Source organism: Macrotis lagotis, chromosome 4 (genome assembly GCF_037893015.1).
Source record: "Macrotis lagotis isolate mMagLag1 chromosome 4, bilby.v1.9.chrom.fasta, whole genome shotgun sequence".
NCBI classification, from domain to species: domain Eukaryota; kingdom Metazoa; phylum Chordata; class Mammalia; order Peramelemorphia; family Peramelidae; genus Macrotis; species Macrotis lagotis.
The window spans coordinates 175765244-175788852 of NC_133661.1; the positions used below are offsets into that span (position 1 = coordinate 175765244).

General features: G+C 36.0%; 1 protein-coding gene across 4 annotated transcripts in view; it reads left to right on the forward strand.

The window, feature by feature from the left end:
* The window catches only part of SHC4 (SHC adaptor protein 4), a 198649-nt gene that overhangs the window by 169250 nt on the left and 5790 nt on the right, over positions 1-23609 (forward strand). For 3 of the 4 annotated variants that reach the window (XM_074234728.1, XM_074234729.1, XM_074234730.1), the window contains exons 9-12: positions 672-843; positions 2168-2228; positions 16388-16567; positions 22543-22796. In XM_074234728.1, the coding sequence (XP_074090829.1) occupies positions 672-843; positions 2168-2228; positions 16388-16567; positions 22543-22796 (667 nt within the window). The remainder of the gene's footprint in view (positions 1-671; positions 844-2167; positions 2229-16387; positions 16568-22542; positions 22797-23609) is intronic. The other variant, XM_074234731.1, reaches the window with a different exon arrangement.

Sequence of the window (23609 nt, forward strand, 5' to 3'; positions counted from 1 at the left end):
AACTGAACTAAGCTTTCTTCTTTGGATCTTTGGGCAAAGCATTTTAGAAAGACACTGACAGCATTCTTCTGGAAGACTAAATGCCAAAAAAAAAAAGAGTAAATGCCTCGGAGCAGCTCAGAAAACCTTTATATTCTTATGTTTCCTATATAAAATGCCCTCATTTTAGAGTTTTAATTTTTAATAATTAACAGAAGAAAGCATGAAACATCATTTGTTGCACCATTTGTTGGCTAGCACCATTTCAAAAACTCAGTGAAATCTAAAGAATTCAAACATCTGAATTTTTCCATTCAAATATTTGGCACAGTATTGGTAAAGCAATAGATTTTTAGATTCATTCATTTGTTCAAAAACATTTATTTCATTCTTGTACAAAGCACATTGCAGGTACTAACTTAAAGCAAAATCTGTTTATACAGGTAGAAACTTATTAGTAAGAATAATGAACCCCTGAAGTAGGTCTTATGTGCTCAGATTTGTATTATTTAAAGCTATAATTATATAAAATATGATCATTGCTTCCAACTCAGTGGAAATAGGTAGCATGAATTTGTTGTTTGACCTAATCAAGACTTACTTGAATTTCTCTGACAGTATTGATTCCTTCTGCATGTTTACTGGTATTTTAATTCCTAACCTAGACTGTTGGTTGTTTTCCCTCTTTTCAGGGAGGAGGTGAATACTGATGACAATTCAGAGGAAAAAGAAGAACATGAGTATTACAATGAAATTCCAGGGAAGCAACCACCTGCTGGTGGTGTTTTAGATGCCCGAATGAAAGTTCAGACCACAGAGCAAAGAACTTACTGCCCAATACAATGTGAAAAACTATGCTGTTCAGTAAGGAAGTCTTTCTTTATGCTAGAACTAGTAGCAGTATTTTGTTATTGTGTCTAGCCTATTTCATTTTCCAGTTTCGAAAGCCACAGGACCATAGATTTAGAGATGGAAGGGACCTAAGAGATTAATTACAATAGTTCAGTCCCTACTTTGCATAATAAAAAGGTATTCTTTCCCTCTATGTTATAAATAGGAAAATTGATGCCCAGAGGTTGTTGTTGTTTGCTTGCCTCAGTCAGACATAACCCCATTTGGGATCTTTTTTGGCAAAGATACTGCAGTGGTTTGTTATTTCCCTCTTTAGCTCACTTTACAAATGAGAAAACTAAGGAAAATAGGGTTAACTAACTTGCCCACAAGGGTGACATAACTAGTAAGGGTCTGAGGCTGAATTTGACTTCAGATCTTTCTGACTCTAGGTCTGGTACTCTCTATACTGTGTCACTTAGCTGCCTTGAGATTGCATGTTTGATTAAAGGTCACAGAGCAAACAATTGTCAAAACTAACTCTAAATCATAGGTATAATGGCAACTGAAATATCTCTCTTTCCTTTATTTATTTAAATTTTTTGAAAGAGGCAGAGGACCTGGGTTCAGATCAGAGCTCTGTCACTTAATAATTTGGATCCTTGGCAAGTCACTTAATTTCTTTGGGCTTCAATTTATTTTAACTGCAAAAAAGAGAGTTTTTAAAGATGAACTTAAATTTCCCTTCCACTTATAATTCCATGATTCTATGAATAATTTATGAGTAATGGAACTTTCATTTACTTCTATTTTCCTCCATATCTATATATTTCCCCATTCTCCATTTCCCCCAAGTTGTATATGGCATGAGAAATTATTTCTTATAAAATTATGAGATTAGAAGAGACTAAGAGATTATTTAATCCATGCCCCTATTTTTAGAAAAAACTGACTCCAGACCTTTTCAGATAAATCTGGTAATAGGGATCTCCAGGTGAAAGACAGTTGCCCTCTGTCCATTATTTGCTCAGGTGTCCTAAAAACCAAAGTCTCTATCTAGGATCTGGATAGACTTCTGGAAAATCTTGGAACATGGCCTTCTAAGTAGATTATAAATTCACAGAGGCCCTTTTTAACCAGCATAACCTTCCCTATAGCTTCTGACCTACTGGCCAGCCCTAGACCAACGTCCTGTGGTCAAAGCTCCTAGTTTAGGAATCCAGGATTTCTTCTCCCACCTTAGACAAATGAGTCAGGCAAGAGGGATCCATTGTTTATTTCTAAGGCATTATCTTTGCTTTTTGAAGCTTTTTTTTGTAGAGGATTAAATTTTGTGACAGCTTTGTTTTTCTCACAGCCCCGGAACCCCAAATGCAGCAGTGTATATGAAAACTGCTTGGAACCCAGCAAGGCAATAGGTAAGTGGAATTGGTTCAGTTTTGTACTTCAATTCATAGGGAAGGGTGTGGTCCTTTACCTTTAGTCTTCCATGGAAAAGCCTGCTCTGTGTATATCCATTCATAGACTCCTTTGGCTGCAGGCCCCACAGGGAGGGAGGCCTTAAAATCCCTCATATGTGTCTCTTGGAAAGTTTGCAGGTTTTGCTTGCACTTGGGTACCCTGCTGTGCTGGTCATACTACTTTATGGAGCGTCTCATTATTTTTACACATTAAATGCTGTCTCTCGGGCAGAAAGAAGCTTCCTCTGCTTGAGCCAAGAGAGAACTTTCTAAATGGGAATGTTATTCAGAAGAAAAACTTCATGCCCACCCTTGAAATGTCTTATTAAAAACGCATAGGTGGGAGTTAGTAATAATCCATGTTGGTTGTGACTTGGCTACCACACAGAAAACTTTTTTGTTCTGAACTTTGGTGGTCTCCTATGAAAATACTGCAGATGTTCAAAAAGTACTAATTGGCAAATATTAATTCAATCAGCCATCTGCAGTCTGTGTACTGTTGCCTGCAAGAGCCGTTAGCTGTATTGTTATTCCAGATGACTTGAGAGTTGAACCTAATGCTTCAGCAGAGTTGTAGAGTTCCACTGCTCCTCAGGCAGCAGAGGTGAGAGCCTACTGATATTGTTCTTCAAGCTGCTGGGGTGAGAGCCTAATGTTACACTGTTCCTCAGGCAGCAAAGATGAGAGCAGAGTGCTACTCCTCTTCAGACAGTCAGGAGATTAATTAGGCTTACTATCCAATACTGTCAAACCTAGAAACCCAGCTGTGTTCCTGTTCTGGATATCTTTCCATAGTTGACCTGTAGTTAACTTAAGCATTTCCCTTGAGGTAATCATTGACCGTTTGATGGAGTGTTTCCACTGGCTATATATGGATAAGGGACAAGCCTCCTTCATGTTCCTGAAGACAATGACTCATAATTATGCTTCCACATTAACAGACTTGTTCTTTCATAGGCAGTTTCTATTGTAAACTCTTCACAATCCCCCAAAGTCTATCCCACCATGAAGTATAGTTGACTCTGTTTAACAGGCCCTATGCACAGCATATGCAGCAACAATTCATAGTCCTATCCTTCATGTTTAGATAAAGATATAGACTAGATCTGTGATTTAGTTGGCATAGTGAACTATCACTGAGGGACTTCTTCTGCCAAACATGATTAGTACCTTCTCTCCAATTTATAGTTTTAGAGAACTGTTTAGAGCATCGAGTGATTAATCAACTTGCCCAAAGTTTGTATCAGAGTCAAGACTTGAACTCAGGTCTTCTTTGCTTCAAAGTCATATTCTGTCCAGCATCCCAATTCTGCCTCACCCAGAAAGTAAGAACATATGGACACTACACTAAATGGGGATCATGTAAAAAAGCTCAGTAATCAGTGCTTGAAAAGGTCTTAATCAATATTTTTTTATGACTGACCTTTAAGGTTCTTTTTTCTCCAAGTTCTAAGATCCAATGACATTCTATTGTTGTAAGACTGTAGATTACAGAACAACTATAGTCTATATGTAGTTGAAATGGAAAATCACCCTCAGAACAATGGGGAGGTGCATGATAGTTATGAGTAGGCTACAGAACTTTAGCTCCCTGCAATGGAAAAAGGAGTAAAAGGATGTTATCAGAGAAATGTAAAAATGAAAATGGTGAGATCTGGTCCAATGGTAGGGATGAAAGATAACTGTTGGCTAGCTTCTGTATTCCTCTGATATCCTTACAATATCAAGAAAAAGTGAGGAAGGCCCCCCCATCTAGATAGGTGGTCTCCTGATGATGAACTGATGGAAAGATGTGTTAAGAATCAGACCAGATAGTCATGCATGGATGGGGTGCATGCTGCAATGTTGGAGGGAATACCCAACAGTGTTAATATTGAATATTAAAGATATGGAAGATCGTTCACTACATAGTAAATTTTCCAAGCTTGCAGATCCTCCTGACACCCCTTTGAGACTGTCAGATGCTAAGCCTTTGGAGATAAACTGTACAATAATCTTGTAAGACATTGTGATAGAACAGAAATATGACAGTTATGAACAAATGCTTAGTAATGAGTTTTGCAAGAAAATATTCTAAACTATGCTTATTAAATTATTGGTTCTTAGCTGTGACTTCTATAGTTCAAAATGCAGATTTATTATTTAGGGTGTACTACTCATTCCTTGCAGATATTGATTCAGTGTGCTAATGCATTATCCCAAAGGGTATTAGGAGGGGTACTGGTATTGGAAATAAAACATCAAGCTTATTCCTTTCCCACTGAAAAGCTCTGGAATTATGAGCTGAATTCATGTAGGTTGGTAATAGAACTCATTCTTTCAGTAGATAGCCTAGGCTAGAAATATAAATAAGACCAACAAGACAGGTTTAGATATTAGATTTAGAGTTGGTCTTTATAAGTTATCCAATCCAAGCCCTCTCATGTAGCAGAAGAAGAAACTAAGAGACAGACAGACAGACAGACAGAGACACTTTGGGTTGTTCACAGCATGTCCTAATGCACGACTCTCAAAGTTATCAATGATACTTTAATTTCCAAATCTGATGACCTTTTCTTAACCTTGTTGTTTTTTACTTTTCTTTAGCAATTAGTACTATTGATCATCTCTCCTCTGAATTTTCATGACTCAGCTCTCTTTGCATACTCTTTTCTCTCTTGGTCTTGTGACTGTTCTCCTTCTTAACTGGGACTATTCCTCAGTCTTCTTTGCTAGTTCTTCTTCCATGTATCACTTGTCAACTGTGGGCATCTCCCAAGGCTTTGTCCTAAGTCATCTTCTTTTTTTCTCTATATATTCTCCCAATTACTAATCTCATTAATCATTTTTGTTGTTGTTGAGTTGTTTTAGTTATATCTGATTCCCTATGACTTCATTTAGATTTTCATGGCAAAGAAATAGAACTTTTTATCTTTTCCTTTTCCAATTCATTTTTCAGATGAGGAACTGAGGCAAAGGGGCTAAGTAAGTTACCTGCCACAGTCACGTGGCTTGTAAGTTTCTGAGGCCAAATTTGAACTCAGGTCCTCCTGACTCCAGGACTGGAGCTTTATCTACCAATCATATTAAATTAAAATCTTTATCCAAATGATTCTCAGATCTACATATCTAGTCCTAATCTCTCTTATGAGTATTTGTATCACCAATTTTATCACTAATTCTATATAACCATCCTTATATCACCAACTGCCTACTGTACATTTCAAATATAATATTCTGAATATATCTCATAGCTTAATAGGTCCAAAGCAGAATTCATTATCCAACATTTAACCCTCCAACCTATCTCTCTTTCCCAATTTCCCTATATTATTTGGGACACTACTATATTTCTAGAATACAGCTTCATAGCCTCAGTGTCATTCTTATTTCCATACTCTTGCTTATCCAGTCAGTTTTTTAATCTTATAATTTCTTTTTCAAAAAGTATCTCTCAAATAAGTCTCCTTCTTTTTACTTACATAGCTACCATAGTAGTTCATCCCCTTATCATCTTTCACTTGGCCTGCTGATTTCCTTGCTTCAAGTCTCTCCACTCCTCTCAATGGCCTAAATTTTTTTAAAGATATGTTTGATCATATCACCTCTTTCCCCCTTTGCTCAATATATTCTACTTGTTTCATATTCCCTCCATGATTAAAAAAAAGTGCTTTGCTTGATTCTTCATAACCTGACATTTTCCTAACTTTTTTACTTCCCTCCAGCCATGCTGGCCAACTCGTTCCTCAGACAAGATACTGTACTTCCATGTCTTTTACCAGCTATTTTCCCACACCAATGGAGTTCTCTTCCTCCTTAGCTCCATTTTTTTTTCTTTTTAGTATCCCTGGCTTCTTTTGAAACTCAATTCTTACAGGGAGGCTTTTATGACCCTGAGGCCTTCCCCTCTGAGATTACCTTCTATTATTTTTTTTTTAATTTTTGCAAGGCAATAAGATTAAGTGACTTGCCCAAGGTCACACAGCTAGACCTATTAAAGCAATGGTCTAATGATTCTGAAAAGCAATTTGTGATCATTCAAATATAGTGACTAAAATATCTATGCTTTTTGATCCAGAGAATTCCTTGGTAGAAACCTATTCTAAGGATGTCAATAACCAAAAAAAGGTTCTATTTACAACAGAAAAGAGCAGTACTTTTAACAGTAGCAAATAATTAGAAACAAAGGAAATGCCTGTGGACTAAGAAATGATTAAATGTGGTACATAAAAATAATGGATTGTTACTATATTTTAAGAAACAATGAACATGATTAATTTGGAGAAATATGGAAAGACTTGGTCAAATTCATGCAAAGTGAAGGACACTGAGCCAGGATAATAATATGCAAAATGACCATAGCAATGCAAAGGGAAAGAACAAAAACCATAAAATGAAAGTGAATATAATGAAAGTATAAAAAGCAAGCTTGGTCCAAAAGAAGAAACATAAGAAATTGCCTCTCTTGACTCTTTTGCCAAGGCCATGGTTCACAGATGTAGAATATTTCATATGACATTAGATTTTTTCCCTATTTTCTTATTAGTTTTTTATTTTATTTTTGCAAGACAATGGGGTTAAGTGACTTGCCCCTGAGATGGGTTTGAACTCAGGTCCTCCTGACTCTAGGGTCCGTGCTCTATCCACTGCATCACCTAGTTGCCCCTGCTTATTGATTGTTTTTTTTTGTTTGTTTGTTTTGTTTTGGTTTTTGCTAGGCAATGGGGTTAAGTGGCTTGCCCAAGGCCACACAGCTAGGTAATTATTAAGTGTCTGAGACCGGATTTGAACCCAGGTACTCCTGATTCCAGGGCCGGTGCTTTATCCACTGCACCACCTAGCCACCCCTATTGATTGGTTTTTACTGATTTTCTTTATTCCTTTAAATTCTTTTTTGTTTTTATAAAAGATGATTCTCAGGGCATAGAGGGGAAATATAGGTGATACAAAACAAAGATATAAATAAAAATGATTTTTTGGGGGAAAAGAATATGAGTTCCTTGAGAGCAAGGACTGTTTTTCCTTATGAAGTTAATTCTCTTTACTGGCATTAAATTTGGAATCACTGAACCTAAATTCAAATCCTGGCTCTTTCACTTACCACCTTTTGGACCTAGACCAAATTACTCATGTCCATCATCTGTAAAATAAAGACTATATATGATCTCTAATATCCCTTTTTACTCTAAGTCTATGCTCCTCCCAGATTCAAGGTTTAAAGATACAGTATAGAGGTTCTCTCTCTCCGATGTGCCATTATGTCAAAAGTGGAGACTGCACATTGGCATATTTGAAAAAAATTGATTCATAAATCAGGTAGTCCTATTTCAGAGACTCCCAGGAGTAACTAAAGTTTGAAATGAGATTTTTAATACTTAGCCAATGATCCAATGAAGTTACTCAGGCTTTGAATCTCTAGTTCTCAGAGTTTTTCCCTTTAGAGATTTTCATGCAAGTATTTCAGAGACACCTACATAAATATTTTAATAGGTCTTGGCCTATTTCCTCATAAGTCATTTGTTTATTCAAATATTGACTTAAAACCTGAATTTGGGACTGCAATGAACAGACTTGGTTGCAGGAGGTAATCATATTTATTGCCAGACATATTTTTTAAAAAAGATCCTTATGCTAAATTCACTTATGGAAAAAAAAAAATCTTAGATGTAGAAATAGCATAATGTTTCCCCAAACTTCAAGTTAAAATGGAAATGTTGATCTTTTTAATCAAAAAGACATCAAATTTCCATATACCCTTAGGGTTTACACTTAAAAATTTTTGGTACTTACAGTATGAGCAGCTTATGTATGGATCTATTTTCTACCACAAATCTTCTCTTAGGCAGGTTGGATATGTTTCTCACAAGGATACTTGGCCAAAAACAAAACAAAAAACCCCACCAAAAAACAACTTCTGGAATGTACAATGGCTGGCATATGTGGTTAAGTTTTATCCAACCACACACTTCAGTCTTGATTTTAAATGTGGGCACAGGGTAGGATTCCCCATTTTTTTTTTTACCATTTAAGGCAACTTTGCTGACTGAATAAAGAAAGTAATCAAGACAAAGAACAGAACTTTTAAAAGTCTTAGCATAGATAACTACTGGGAATATTGAAGAACAGCATGGTTCCAGATAGCTTATGTATAGGATGGATTCTGTGAATCCATCTCAATGAGTTTCACATCTTAGGATATTATCAGGGAGGCAAAAAAAATCCATACTTGCTTTAATGGAAAGATTCAACTGGATTAACAGGTTTGTAGGCTAGATCAGAGACACAGCCCCAAATAGTGAATAATAGTTTACTATTAAATCAGGAAAACCCAGTTTCAAGACCCACTTCTGAAACATACTTGTGTGACCCTGGATAAAGTCACTCAGTCTCTAAGTGCCTTTGACAATTCTCTAGGACTAAAAATTATAGTTGAATGAGGAAAAAAGTTTCCACACATGGAGTTCTCTTTCTTAATGAAATCACAGTTAGGAAAGAGGCTAGGGATTTATTTCAATGATATAAGAAAACTCTATCAATGGAAGTTGATACTTTTTTTGCAACCTATTCTTAGTTGTCCAACTTAGCTGAGAAGCTAAGAAATATACTCGTGGTTATAGGTTTCCATGAAATCATAAGACCCCCGAAGAAAACAGATCAAATAGCATCAGTCCTACACAAAATGCTATTTTAAGTTCTTATAAAGGAGAAAGTGAATTAAATAACCAGCATTTAATTGTGAATGAATTTAATGTTGCCCATTCCATAAGTAATTTTATTTTTAAAGGAACAGAAAAATCTATTGCCACAAGTAGAATTTTAGAAAATTAAATCACTGCCATTTTTGGATTCTTTTGTAACCCTGTGTATTTTATTTTATTGTTTTAAGGTTCATATATATTGTTCTTTAAGTTTTGTGAATATTCACATGGTTTGTATAAATGTGGCTGATAAGGGAAGCCATTAAGGGGTATTTCTGAAATTTTGCCTCCTTCCTTCCCTTCCAAGAGAGACTTTGCTTTCTTGCCTAGAGGGGAGCAAAAGAAGGAGACACAAGACTGACTACTCTTCTTTTCTTAGCATATAGGCACAAAATTAGAATTATATCTGTACTTCTCTCCACCTCAAGATATTGCTAATCTAGGGGAATTATTATCTTAGATTCAAGCCATTTCCTTTTTTCTATCTCTTAAAGAGGAAGGGGGTATTCAAATTTCATGTTTAAAAGCTTGATCCCTTCCCCATCATATGTAAGATATACATAAGACCATCACAAATAGGGAATAGTGAGTAAAGTCACTTATTCAAGTAAATTAAAAAATAGAAATAAAAAACATTATGTAGATTAGAATATACCAGATAATGCAGATAGGATGAATGAGCTTCTTTAATGGGAGTGAAATATCTTAGTTTAATCAAGACAGAGGTCTCAATCTTACCTGAAGGGAAATTCCTTAGTGTGTAGGGAAGAAAACTGGAAGTCAGAGAATATTGAGAGTCTGACTTTTTCCTACACATCTGCCTTCTAAAGTATATTCTCTCTCTCTTTGGGTCCTACTCTGAAGAATTTAGAACTACATGTGTCCTCTCATAGCCAGAAGAAAGATGTGTCTCCTAAGCTTTCACACCACCTAAGCACCTTTCACAGGTGTTCAGCATTGAGTCATCATCCTACCAATGAGAGGAATCTCATGCAAATATTTCAAATTTGAGACCTGGATCACATAAGAATTCTGAATTTAGACATATGAATTATCCATGATCATAGTGCTAATCATTATTTATTCTGAACTTTGAAATATTGTAATCTTTACTCCCATTGGTTAATAATTCAACTTAACTCAACATTTATTAACACCTATTATTTACAAGTAGTTTTTGCAAGGCACTAGAGATAAAGGTTGAAAAAAAACAGAATAGAACCTACACTCTGATAGTTTATCATCTAAATAAGGGGACATAACATTGGTACAAATAAATATAGTACAAAAGTAGACTTCAATAGGGGCAAAAAGAAGGTTTAATTCTAGATAAAATACTCTAGGAAAATATAAGTGATTTTTCAGGAAAAAACTGAATAAGTTTCCTGTAGGAGTTGGGGATGGAATCAGGGCAAGCTGAATGAATGAGGTGGCAACTAAGCTAAACCTTAAAGAAAGAGGACTTCAACACATAGAGATGAAGAGGAAGTGTGTGGTCCAAGAATTTGTGATGGCCTGCATCAATTCATGAAGACAGGAAGGGGGAGAAAAAGATCAGAGAATTATGACTAATCCAGTTTGCTGGAATATAGTTTGCATGACAGGGAATAATTTGAAATATGAATGGAAAGGTAGGATGGAACCAGATGATAGCAACCCTTAAATAAATGACTAAGGAATTCATAGTGTGTTAAGAATTGTGAAAATATGCATGAGATATTGGTCACCTTCTGAAGCTGACATCCTAAAAAAAGTCAAACAAGAACACAGCCAGTGTTCTCTTTTAGTTGGGGGTTTCCTGGAGTGGGTGTGGGAGTTAGAGACTGTGATGGCATTGCCAATAGCCTAGCACAGTTTCCTGCTCATAGGAGAGACTCAGTATGCTTTGATTGATTTTGCCTGAGTCAGATGGGAAATGATGTCCTGTTTCTACTTAGTCAAGGAAGCCTTCAGAGAAGACAGGATTTGATATTTTATTTTTTCTTTTAAATATTTTATTGATGCTCATTTATTTCTTTATGTCACTGGCATTTATCAAAGATTTGCTTCTCTCCCTCCCATCATCCTCAAATCTTCCCTTACAACAAATTAGTACACTCAAAAATAAAACAAAGGATTAGAGATTTCAGAAAGGGGAAAAAATACTGAAAGAGAATATATCAGAATTTCTTTTAAAATACAATCATTACACAAATAATTTATATGACAAATTTTTGCTGCAGTTTAAAGTCCTAGGTTGAATTCAAAATACCAATTCATTTCAGAATTTCCATTTCTTCAAAGGAGTACTATATTAATCCAAATGGTAATTGTAATTATAATTGCATTTAATCATTTCTATATTCAAAATTGAAGCTGGCTGCCTGAGGAAAGCTTTTACCCAGGCTCCACTTTTATTGCTCTCCTAGGGCAGTGCGGTTTTGTGGAAAGACTGTTAGACTTGGAATCAGGAAGAAGGGGAGGCAATTTGGCCCAACAAAGTGCTGGCTTTGGAGTCAGGGCCTGGGGTTTAAATCCTAACTCTGTCATTTATGATTCACCTATGGAACAGTGGTCAAGTGACAACTTCTCTGGGACTCAATCCCTCACATGTAAAACAAAGGGTTTTGATGAGCTTTCCTCTGCAAGCCCTTCCAACTCTAAATCGATGGACTTTTTTTTTTAACTACCTGTATGACCTTGGCCAAATCACTTAACTTTTCTTGGAACTGAGTTTCATGTGTAAAATAAGGAGGTTCAACTAAATTGACTTAGGGTCCCTTTCAGTTCTGACTCTGAAGACCTGGTTTCAAATCTAGCCTCCAATATTTATTAACTGTAAAACAACTACTGAACCTGAGTTTTTCCTTACATATAAAATTAGGGAAATGATCTCTCTGAACTTTTCCATCTCCAAATCTTATTAAAACTTAGGAAATGAACATTTTTTTGAACCAGAAATCTTTAAGTTATAAAAAGTTGAATTAGATAATAAGTTTAAGAATTTCATGAAACACTGAGGCATATAGAGCAGCACTGATCTCCACAGTTGTCCTATGAGTTAATTATTATAAATATTATTACCCCCCCATTTTACAAGTGAGGAAATTAAGGTCAACTATCTTGCTCAAAGAGATTATATATCTTGCTTACGGTCATAAAGTTAACAAATGAAAAGCCAGGACTAGATTTTGGAGTCCTGTCTTATGTTGTTCTCACTATGCAATGCTGCATATTATGTTTCTTTGACATTCAAAAGAGCAAGAATTCAATATTCTGAATGAATTTCTTTTTAAGCACTTACTATGTGTCAGGAACTTTGTCTGGAAATACCAAATTGAGACAATGTCTGTCCTCAAGGCATTTAAATTTTGACAATGTCTTTCATTCTCAAAGAAGACTATGACATCATGGGGGTGATACCATGACAAGCAAGAGAAATGAATTTGAGTGAAGAGGTGCTGTGTTGTCACTAGCCTCACTTTGTCCTCCAAAGCCATCTGGGTCCAGTGACCAGATATGAATCAAGATGACTGAAGATGAACCTGGATGTGAGGCAATCAGGGTTAAGTGACTTGCCTAAGATCACACAGCTAAAGTGTCAAGTGTCTGAAGTTAGATTTGAACTCATATCCTCCTGATTCCAAGGTTCTATTCATTGCACCACCTAGCTGACTGTTCTAGCTTAAGTTAATTTTTTATTAATAAATATTTTACTTATTTATTTTTTTAGCTACATGCAATGGAAGTTTTCAACAATCATTTTTTTTGGCAAGGATTTGAGTTTTATATTTTTCTCCCTCCCTCTCTCTCCCCTCTCCCCCTGTTGAAGAGCAATCTAATATAAGTCTAGCTTATGTTCTAATAAGGATGATAATATACATAGTGCAGTGGTGACCAGGGAAAGGAGTTTTGATTTAAGTAGGCACAATGATGGTGAGTTGAGATATACAGGAGTCTTCCATATACAGTGATCAAATTTATCTATTTATTGTTTCCAGGGCAAGAGGTAGAAAGTGAGAAATGATGGGGCATAGTAGAATTACAGATGACAAGATTCTTGGGTATGAACTGTATTTTCTGGTAGATGAATAGATGAGATTTGAAACATGATCTGGAGCTGACTAGTTATTGAGGTTTAGATGAGTTTGCATTCATTCCTAAAACTGAGTAAATCCTCTAGGAGGTGGGAATACATTATCTCTGGAGGTGTATTCTGGAGAGTACTATTGCAGGCAAAAAGAAAAAGGGTTATAGCACCTTCACTGGCACATAAGTAAGACTATTAATTCAACAACATTCTTAAGCTCTATTTAACTTTTTACCTTTCTTGTACTACAACTAGGAGTTTAATTTCTAAAAGAAGACCCAAAGTTGTTCTTACCTCTAGGGCAGTCATGTGGAATAGACCTCAAAGGAAAACATAAAAGAAAGATTCTAGTCTAGTGTTGTCAACCAACAATGACAAACCAAAAAAACCCCCCAAAAAACAAAAAACAAATCAAAAGCATAAATATTAAATTCTTTGAATAGAAACAACCTAAATCAAACATTCAATTAACATTTACCAAGTACCTGTATTTGTGCTAGACCCTGTGCTAAGCACTGCAGATACAAAAAAAAAAAAGGAAAAAAGCAGTCCTTTCCCTCGAGGAGCTTATTAAATAAGTGCAAATGATTTGATGTTGTGAAAATATTCATTCATTCCCTAATTCATTTGTACAAATGAATGAAAGAGGTAGTGTAGCATTTTGGTTAGAGAGTTGATCAAAGACTCAAAAAACATGAGTTCCAGTTCTGACACTTCTGTGACCCTGGGCAAATCAAAGAAAATTTCAATTTCCCAGGCAATTCTTTTAGTTGCAAAAAACTTCTTACCTGCATTAATAAGAGAAAGTTTCTTCATTAGTGAGTTTTCTACACCATTGAAATCAAAGTCAAGACTTTATGAATATGAAAAACACCTGCTACAAATTTGAGTATAAAATTATATTGTAATATCATTACCATGAATATACTTTAAAAGGCACAGGTTTTCCATAGATTATTGTTTGTTTTTAACAGAACTAAGCATTATTCCATTGTTGGGGGTAAAAGATGTTAGTTTTTTAAAAATTTTTCCAATTTTCAACATTCATCCACATACATATTTATAGGTTACACAATTTTCTCCCACCCTCCCTTCTCATACCCCTCTCCTCAGCAGTGAACAGTCTGATGAACGTTGTACATGTGCATTTGTGTTTAACATGTTTACATATAATTAGTCTTTTTCTGTATGAAGAATTAGGACTAAGGGAAAAGAAAGAAAACCATGGTATAGGATGGAAAAACATAAGAGAAATTTTAAGAAAGTGAACATAGTATTCATTCAGATTCTGTAGTTTGGTTTTAGTCCTTTTTGTTCTTTTTCTTTGTACAAATAGCAGGTCTCCCAGGGTTGTACTAGTTCTCTGATCTGCTGAAAGGAGCTGCATCCATCAATGTTGTTGTTAATGTATACCATGTTCTCTTGGTTCTGCTCCCTTCACTCAGCATCAGTTCCTGTAGTTCTTTCCATGCTTCTTTAGAGTCTGATCATTCCTAGTTGAAGATACTTTTATAGTACTAGAGGTAAAACAGAATTTCATAACAGATTTAGAAGGCATCATTCCTGCATTAATTTACTAGTCATAAGGACTACTGAGTTTTTAAAAGTACATCTAAGTTAGAAATAATGAAATTCAATTATTGCCATTTTGTTGATAACTGAAAGTTAGTTGTTGATCAGCTTCTGTCATTTCCAGATACCACATTTCCATTCTTTTCCTTCCCATGACTTTTTTTTTTTTTTGCTTGCCTTACCCTTGGGCCATGGCTCCTTCTGGTAGACTTTCTCTCCATGAAATAGGTGGGCTATTGGAGGAAGCTGAGGAAAAGGGTAAGGAAACAGGTTGAATGGACTCATCCAAAGGCCAGGACTTTCTATAATTATATATTCCAGGCCCAAACTGAAAACCATCGTTGAACACCAGCCAAATTATAGTGAAAACAAATATGATAAGCATTGTCTTAGATCCTTGTTTCCCCAATTTAAATGTGGTCTTTTATTCTAGCATTGATGATGTTTCCCTACACAAGGGAGAATTTCCTCTGAAAAGATTAATTCTTTGAAAAGCTATATGGTTCCTTCTATTTACAGATGGACAGATATTATTTATCTACGATATATTTTTTGGTCCCTTTAACATCACTAAACATGAATTGATAATGAATAACAAACAAACAATTAATTCTGACATTTGAGCTATGCCTTTTTGGGATTTGACTTTTTTACTGGAAACTGAGAATCTTAAGATAGAAAGACAAGAGTTAAGAGGTGGACACTTCTCTGAAAAGGAGCCTAATCAGTCACTTGCCCCTCTCCTACCATCCTCCTAGTGAAAAATGTGAACTAGGAGACCATTTCTCCAAGAATAATCAAGGATCCATGCACTTCAAAGATCCATGTGATCCCAAAGATGGCAATGGATAATCTGTAGTGGAGAATTACTGGACTAATTTGGGAACTGAAGGAATTCAAGCTGGAGATAATGAACAACAAAGCAACTCTTAAACAAAGTAAAGACAGAAGCTAGAACTGACTAATAGTAAATGCTAGGGCCATGATACAGAAGGACAAACTTGGATCTAACTTTTCATGGTTCTGTGAGTTATGTGGACTACTCAGATCTAGGGGAGCCCATCAAGTCTCTAGTAACTCCCAAGACTTTCCCCACAACTCAGGGCAGATGAACCAAGGCAACTGTTTATATGCCCTGAGGAATAGGACTCATCAATGGGGTTCATGACTTTCTTACAATTCCAAATAATTTCTTCTTGGAATAGAATTATGTGGAAGACTGTATAGATGTTTAGTAGGAAGAAACTCATCAATGACAAAAAGCGAGTTGTCTTTACTGTTTATGAATGCAAGTCCTTTGTGGGTTTTGTCAGAATAAATAAACCCTGTCCTACATTTGATGTTTTGTTTGCCTGAGAGCTTTCATGAGAGATGTGGGCTGGTTTCCATTATTTTTATTTTTGTATAGACTCAGATATGGGCCAAATTCTTAAGTTGCCAGGGGAAACCCTGGGTGGGGGAAAATGAGCCAAAAGTTGATATTCCCAAAGGAAATAATGGGTGAGGACACAAGCCAAAAGGGAATATAATTCTTGGGAAGCCCTTGAGGTTGAACTCAAGCTATATAAATCTAGAGTTTTGGTCCTAGGCTGTAGGAAACACACACACACACACACACACACACACACACACAAACACACACACGCCAAAAAGTATGAGGTGAGAGTGGCTCTTGACTTCCAGAAGGAAGTCAAGATTATGGAAATCTAAAAGATTCACATCCAGAACTTGATTCTACATTTGTCTGTGCTATGAGTCATTAAAATTTACATAATACAAGCAAGATACCATCCCTCCAGGTAGTATCAGTGAAAGAGTTGTGAAGACCCAAAGGGAAGCATCATTAACGAAGCATAGGTGCAGGGTGGATCTCTTCGATGATCCCTGCTACATCAACACTCAGGCTTTTCAGACAGCAGTCTGCCCTTCTGGAAATCAAGACCCTGTTCAAGTACTTGGGAACCCGTTACAATGTGCAAGTAAGTAACCAGATAAATTTTTCACATTTTAAAGGTAACATTCTCTCTACCTCATTTGAAAGTGTGTGTAAAGAATACATTTCTTCAGTTTAGGGTTGGGAGAGAAAAAAATTGAGAGCAAGTTGGGTTTTAATTTGAGTACTCTTCATAGAAGTGGCTAGACCCAAGTGATAAAGTTCTGGGCCTTGTTAGGAAAATTCAAGTTCAAATATGGCCCTTGCTATGTGACCCTGGGCAAGTCACTTAACCCCTGTTTGTCATAGTTTCCTCAATAGTAAAGTAGGATCACAGTTGTATTTACCTCCTAGGGTTCTTGTAAAGAGCAGATGTCTGACACATAGAAAGTGCTTTATAAATGTCTATTTGGGGGAAGCTATGTGGTATAGTGGATAGAGCACTGGTCCTGGAATCAAGTCTTGACTTCAGGCACTTAATACTTATTTAGCTGTGTGACCTTGGGCAAGTCACTTAACTCCATTGTCTTGCAAAAACAAACAAGCAAAAAAATAAATAAATGTCTATTTTGTTCCTTCCTTGCCCCCCATTCATAAAGTAAAATCTAGAATTTAAAAAAAGCTTTTTTATATAACCCATGCTTTTGTTGAAAAGAGAGCACAATGAACTAACTTAAAGTGTAGTAGAGTCAGGAAAACCAAATTCAAATCCCACCTTGGAAATGTACTAGCTGTGTGCCACTGGGTACATAAGTCACTCACCCTCCCTGGTCATTAGTTTATTTATAAAAAGAGAGGGTTGGACTCTATGACCTCTGGGATCCATTCTAACTCTAAATTTATGTTCCTGTATCTATTCTGGGCTCCCTTACAGAGGCAATGTGGTGTTGTGGCTACCACACTAGACCTGGAGTCAAAAAGACCTATGCTCAAATTCTCTTCAGTCACTAAATAGTTGTACTTAGACAAATTCACTTAATTTCTCTATGTCAAGCAGCATTGTCCTAATTGGGCTTGTCTGCCCAAAAATATGAGCATGTTCTCTAATTCCTGGACTCCTGGTATTCTCTCAATCTTTCTCCCCACCCCATTGGAAACTGAGTACTTCATTTTCTTTTCAATTATTTGAAAAATGTTAGTCAGTTTGTATAAAAAAAGATTCAACTAAAAGAAAGGGTGAAAAAATAGTATGCTTCAGTTTACATTCAAACAATATGAGTTCTTTGGAAGCATATGGTATACATCATTGGGATTATCTTGGATCACTATATTGCTAAGAATGACTAAGTCATTCAGTTTTTCACTGAACAATATTGCTGTTACTGCTGGTTCTACTCACTTTACTATGCATCAGTTCATGTAAATCTTTCCAGGTTTTTCTGGAGTCATTCTACTTGTAATTTCTTTTGGTACAATGATATTCTATCACAATCATATGCCCAATGGATTTTTAGTTATTACAAAAAACTACTATAAATATTTTTGTACAAATAGATCCTTCCACCACCACCCCTTTTTTTAAATGTCTCTGGGATATAGACCTAGCAGTGATATTGCTGGATCAAAGAATATAACCTTTGGGCATATAGCCCTTTGGGTAAAGCTCCAGATTGCTTTCTAAATATATCCTTTCTTGTTGACCTTTTGTTTCTACTTTTGTTTGAATTCTCCTCCTTGTCACCATACTCTCTCAATTCTCCAGGTGCCAGCTGCCTCCCAAGGGTTTCAGCTCTTTCCTCTCTCAGAATGAGTAGTTTTCAGTCTTCACATACAGGAGTACTCTTCAGTAGAAACCCTTCTCATCTCCAAAGTTAGACCTCCTTCCTTCCCACTACTTTCCTTTTCAGTATTTTCCCCAACTCATCCGCAGTAGGCTCTTCTTTTTTATAAAGATTTCAGAAATCAGCTTCCCTTCATTGCTAGCCCTTGATTTGGTCTTGCTGCCTCACTCCTTTCTATCCCTCTCCTCCCCTCTCCTCTTTTTATGTTCTTTCTCATGTTATAAGAAGCATTCACCTATAGGCAGGTACTTGCCAAGTTCTGACCACATTCCCCCTTTTCCCTCTCTACTATTTCCTTACCAGATTGCCATTTTGACCCCATCTCCTTTAGTACATTTAGTACATTTAGAAAGTCTCTTATAAGTCTTTCTGATGTCACTCTGTTGATGTTCTCTGTTTTTATTCATTCTTCCTACATTTCTGTTGTTTGGGTGTCTGAGAAGCAAATAATATCTTTGTTTCTGGTTTTCTTTCTAAAAATGTTTCAGACTTTTTTTTTAATTGAATTTCTATCCTTTTCCTGCATAATTAAGCTCAGATTTGCCAGGTCAATCTGAGCTGCATCCTGAATGCCAATGCTCTTCCAAATACTTCACTTATTGCTCTCACTTTACATAAGGGGACCATTCTGTTGACTTCTCTGTTTTTAAATAATATGAATTTGCCCATAAACTGGAAAAGGGAGAAAGGGGATCATTAGCCATTGGATAGGGGGAATAGCATGTGACTCAAGGACAAATTGGGATTAGAAGGAAGAACACTTGGGGCCTAGACTATCCATATGGGGGGCTGGTCAAAACTGAGAGGAAAAACATGAGGTAGGACAGATACCTGGGGGCTGGGCACAGATACAGACAGGAGAGGAAGGGTCACATGTGGAGGACAGGGACAGACCCATGATACTTAAGGGCAGACAGAGAAGACACAAATGGTCCAGATATGGATAAGTGAGTAGACTGGAGCAAAAGTCTCCTCTTTTGATGCAGGAGGTCTCAAGTCAAGCCTGATGTCCAACAATATTTTTGATTTCACTTACAGAAAGTTTTAAAGAGGTTTTTCTTTTTGTTTTTTTAGTTTTGAGGATTGGGTAGGGTGGTAGGTAGGAGGCTATGAAGCAGGGTTTGAGGACATAGTGGAGACAGCACAATACTGTGCAGTAAAATTAAAGAAGTTTGTTTTTTTAGGAATGCAGATTTCTTTCAGAATTTTTTTATTGAACATTGTATTTTTTATTTTAATTCATTTTCCCCTACTCTATTTTATTTTTTCAATTACATGTAAAGATAGCTTTCAACATTCATTTTTTTGTAAGATTACGAGTTCCACATTTTTCTCCCTCTCCCCTCACTTCCCTTTGAAAGCAAGTAATCTGATATAGATTATACATGTAATGTATGTTACTATGTTAAACATGTTTCCTTATTAATCATGTTGTATAAGAAGGATCAGGATAAAAAGGGAAAAAAAACCATGAGAAGGCAAAAATCCCCCAAATTTTATAAAATGAAAAATAGTATGCTTTGGTCTGCAACCAAACCCATAGTTCTTTCTCTCTTTCAGAATTCTTAATATAAAGTCAAATTTGCATAATGCAAATTTTCATAAAGTGAGAACTAACTACCTGTCTTCTATTCCCTCAATCAATTAACCAATATTTATTAAGTACCTCTAATTGTGCTAAACTCTGGAAATACAAAAAGTGGCAAGAGTTAGTTCCTGCCCTCAAGGAGCTTACAATAAAATGGAGGGGACAACAATGCAAATATACACACATTTTATATCTATATAAACATATATGTGTGTGTGTGTGTGTATATATACATATATATATGTATATATATATATATATATATATATACATATATATATATATGCATGCAAAGCAAGTTAAATACAGAATGAATAGGAAAAATTGAAAGGGGGAAGTTCCTAAAAGTAAGAGGGTTTAGGGAAGACTTCTTATAGAAGGAGGGATTTTAGTTGGGGCTTAAAGGAAGCCAGGGAATTCAGTTGTTAGAGAGAGGAAGATGAGAATTTCAGTCATGAAGGATAGCCAGAGAAAATGCCTGAAACTAAGAGATGGAGTGATTGAATGAAGAATGGACTGGAATGGGGAGAGACTTGTAGTTAATAGTCTGTGTTTTGGATGTCCTTTCCTTTGAATCTGAAGAGTTTTCTCCTGATAGATTGCAGAACTTGTTTCTTGATTGAATTATAATATTTAACTATTATGTGTCTTGGAGTTTACAGCTGTTTTTTTTTCACCGATGATCTGTGAATTCTTTCCACTGGAATTTCATTCCATATTATCTCCTCACACTGCTCCTCTTTAAAATATAAGCAACTTGAGAGTGGAGACTAATTTTTGTTTTGTCTTTTTTTTAATCCCCTGCAACTTCACACCACCCCAACATGGTGCCTTGCATATATGAAAGCTTCATTGATGATTGATAGTCAGTTGAAATGTTCCGTAGAAACAGTATATTGATTCAATCAAAGATATGAAGTGTTGAAACATGGGAAAGGGCATGAGAACTTTAAGAGAATAAAAAAAAATATTCCAGCAGAGCATTGAAACAGACATGAAAGCTTCTTGCTCTCTAGTCACATAAGCAGTTCTTGTGGATCTGGCCTTTCTCTCCTTCTTTTCTTTTTAAAAGGGACCACCCATGCATCTGAGTGAGGTTTTTCCAATAACAGAAGCCAAAGACGGCTTAGTATGACTACATTCATAGGCTGATGGGATCAACTACTGGAAGAGACCTTAGAAAACCTCTAGACCAAGCATATCAAACTTAAATAGAGGAAGATCCCTGCTAGAGGCATTTTAACTTAGAAACCAACAAATTAACAGTATTGATGTTTTATTATATTTTTATTTATTTTGTTAAACATTTCCCAATTGCATTTTAACATGGTTTGGGCTGCATTCCCGATCTGACACCTCTAATTGAAACCAAATCACTCATATTGCTTCTGAGGAAACTGAGGCCAAGGAAGTGTAGGGACTTCTCATAGTCACAAAAGGAGTTAATGGAAGAACCAGTATGTAAATCCAAATCCTTTTATTTCAATTCCAGTGCTCCTCCCATTCCACAGTCCTGCTTCAGAAATTGTGGAATTTTTAGGAGCTTCTGCTCAAACAATTTCATTTGTTTGAATATTTTATTTTATTTTAAAAAATACACATCAGAGTATAATAAAAAAAGTACAGAAGACATTGCAAACAAATAGAGCAATTTTTTTAATACCTTGTTAAATTTTATATATCTACACATATATAGCTTTTCAAAATTTTGTTTTTGATTTATGGAATGAAACAAGCATTTTTCCATAACATAGTATAATATAAAATAGGATTGCACATGAAACTTAAATCTACTATATACAAATTACTGTTCCTTTTAAATATATAACAAAGTTATCATGTAAATTTCTTTTTTTCTTCCCCATGGTCATATATGTATTTCTTTAAAAAGTCAGACTGTATATTAACAGTTCACAATTTTTCACATAAGCCTCTTGTTCTCTTTTGTATAATGAGATGGTTGCATGTGTTAATAAAAAAAGAAAAAATTAAATCAAGACATTTAAAAAGAAAAAATGATTATCTTTCATTTACTTTTCTATGAAAATGCTATATCACTTAGAAAAATGTGAACTCCTTGAAGGCAGAAATTGTTCTGCTTTTGAGTTTGTGTCTCTAGTTTCTGTCTTGCAAAGGAATAGAGACTGGTCTGTGGTTTCATTGAGATAGGGAGTCTCCCTGATAAGGAAATTCCTTCTACCAAGGCACATTAGTAACTCATAGAGTTGCTTAGAGCAGAATTGGTGATCACACAACCATGACGGGTCCACCAAACCAGATTAAAATAGATTTAGGGAAAAATGTAATAAATAGAATACAAAAATAAGTTAATAAAAATAAAGGTAAATGAAAACAATAAAATAGAGATAATATTCATATGTAGTTTTCTAAGTCAACTTGCAGCCAGCAGAGATCCTTTGTCATTTAGTGGCCCCATTGATATTTGAGTTTGACACCACTGGCCTTGAACATTTCAAGGTGAGTCCTTTGCCCAGGGTCACATAGTTAGTATGTGTCAGAGGTAGGACTGTCTTTCTGGTTCTCTCTCCACATTGTCTCTAAACTTGCATCTAGTAAGCACTAACTTAATGCTTGTTGAATGGGGGAAAATAACATGGATATTTTGCCCTTGTTTTTTCTTTTCATTTTCAGAAGTACCAGAAACAGTTCAACCAAGTGCCACAAGCAGGACAGTTGGTCTGTATGCTCTGCCCCAAATCAAACGACAATTAAAAAATGAGGATTGTTACCATGGAAAACTAAGCCGGAAAGCAGCGGAAAGCCTTTTAATTAAGGATGGGGATTTTTTGGTTCGAGAAAGTGCAACATCACCTGGTCAGTTTGTGTTGAGTGGCTTACAGGGAGGTCAAGCAAAGCATCTTCTATTGGTGGACCCTGAAGGCAAGGTATAACCAATCTTCCTTTACAGACATTACCTTCAAAATGGTACTATTAAAGATGGTCTGAAGGTTCAGCATGCATGTTAACTTTTTATTCAGTTTTTGAAAAAGTTCAATAAGTCTTTCAATTCTTGAAACTTGGGATGGGAAGTGAGATAATTCATTCCCTTGAATTATGGAGGGAAGGTAAACTTTCTTCCTCTCTCTGATTGCCTGTTATAGTTTTATTCTCAACAAGAAAAATCACAGGTATTTTGCTGGGAAAAATTGGTGTAGCCAATAAAGATTGAGAGCTCTTGTGAAAGTGAAAAATCATGACTAGTCCTGAAGTCGAAATAGCTCAGGATTTTTATTTTACAAATCTGCAAAGTACACAGTTTAAAGCCTTTTTTTCTAAAGAGACAAGAAGCTGCTTGAGGATAGGATGAATAATAAAAGTCCAGGTGAGGTGCCTGAGGGAAAGAATGAAAGAAAAGCTGCCAGTCAACCTGACAGGGCCAAGGAGCAGAGACCTTAAGCTTGAGGACAGGCTGAACAACGAAGTTTTAGGTGAGACTGTCTGAGGGTAAGGGAGAAAGGAAAAACAGTCATAAGTGCTGATTGGTTTAGACTCATGCAAGTCTGGCCACATGGAATAGAAGCCAAAGTTCTCCAGCAGCCTAGGCTGGGTGCACATGGTTCTAGCTTAGAGAAAAAAAGTGCCCATTCTACAAAGAAGAGGAAAGAATGAAGAAGAAGAGGCCTTCTCCTCTGGGAGCCCTTACTTAAATACATTTCCCTAATGGATTGGACAAGGGTGGTGCTTGGGGAGTGATTTAA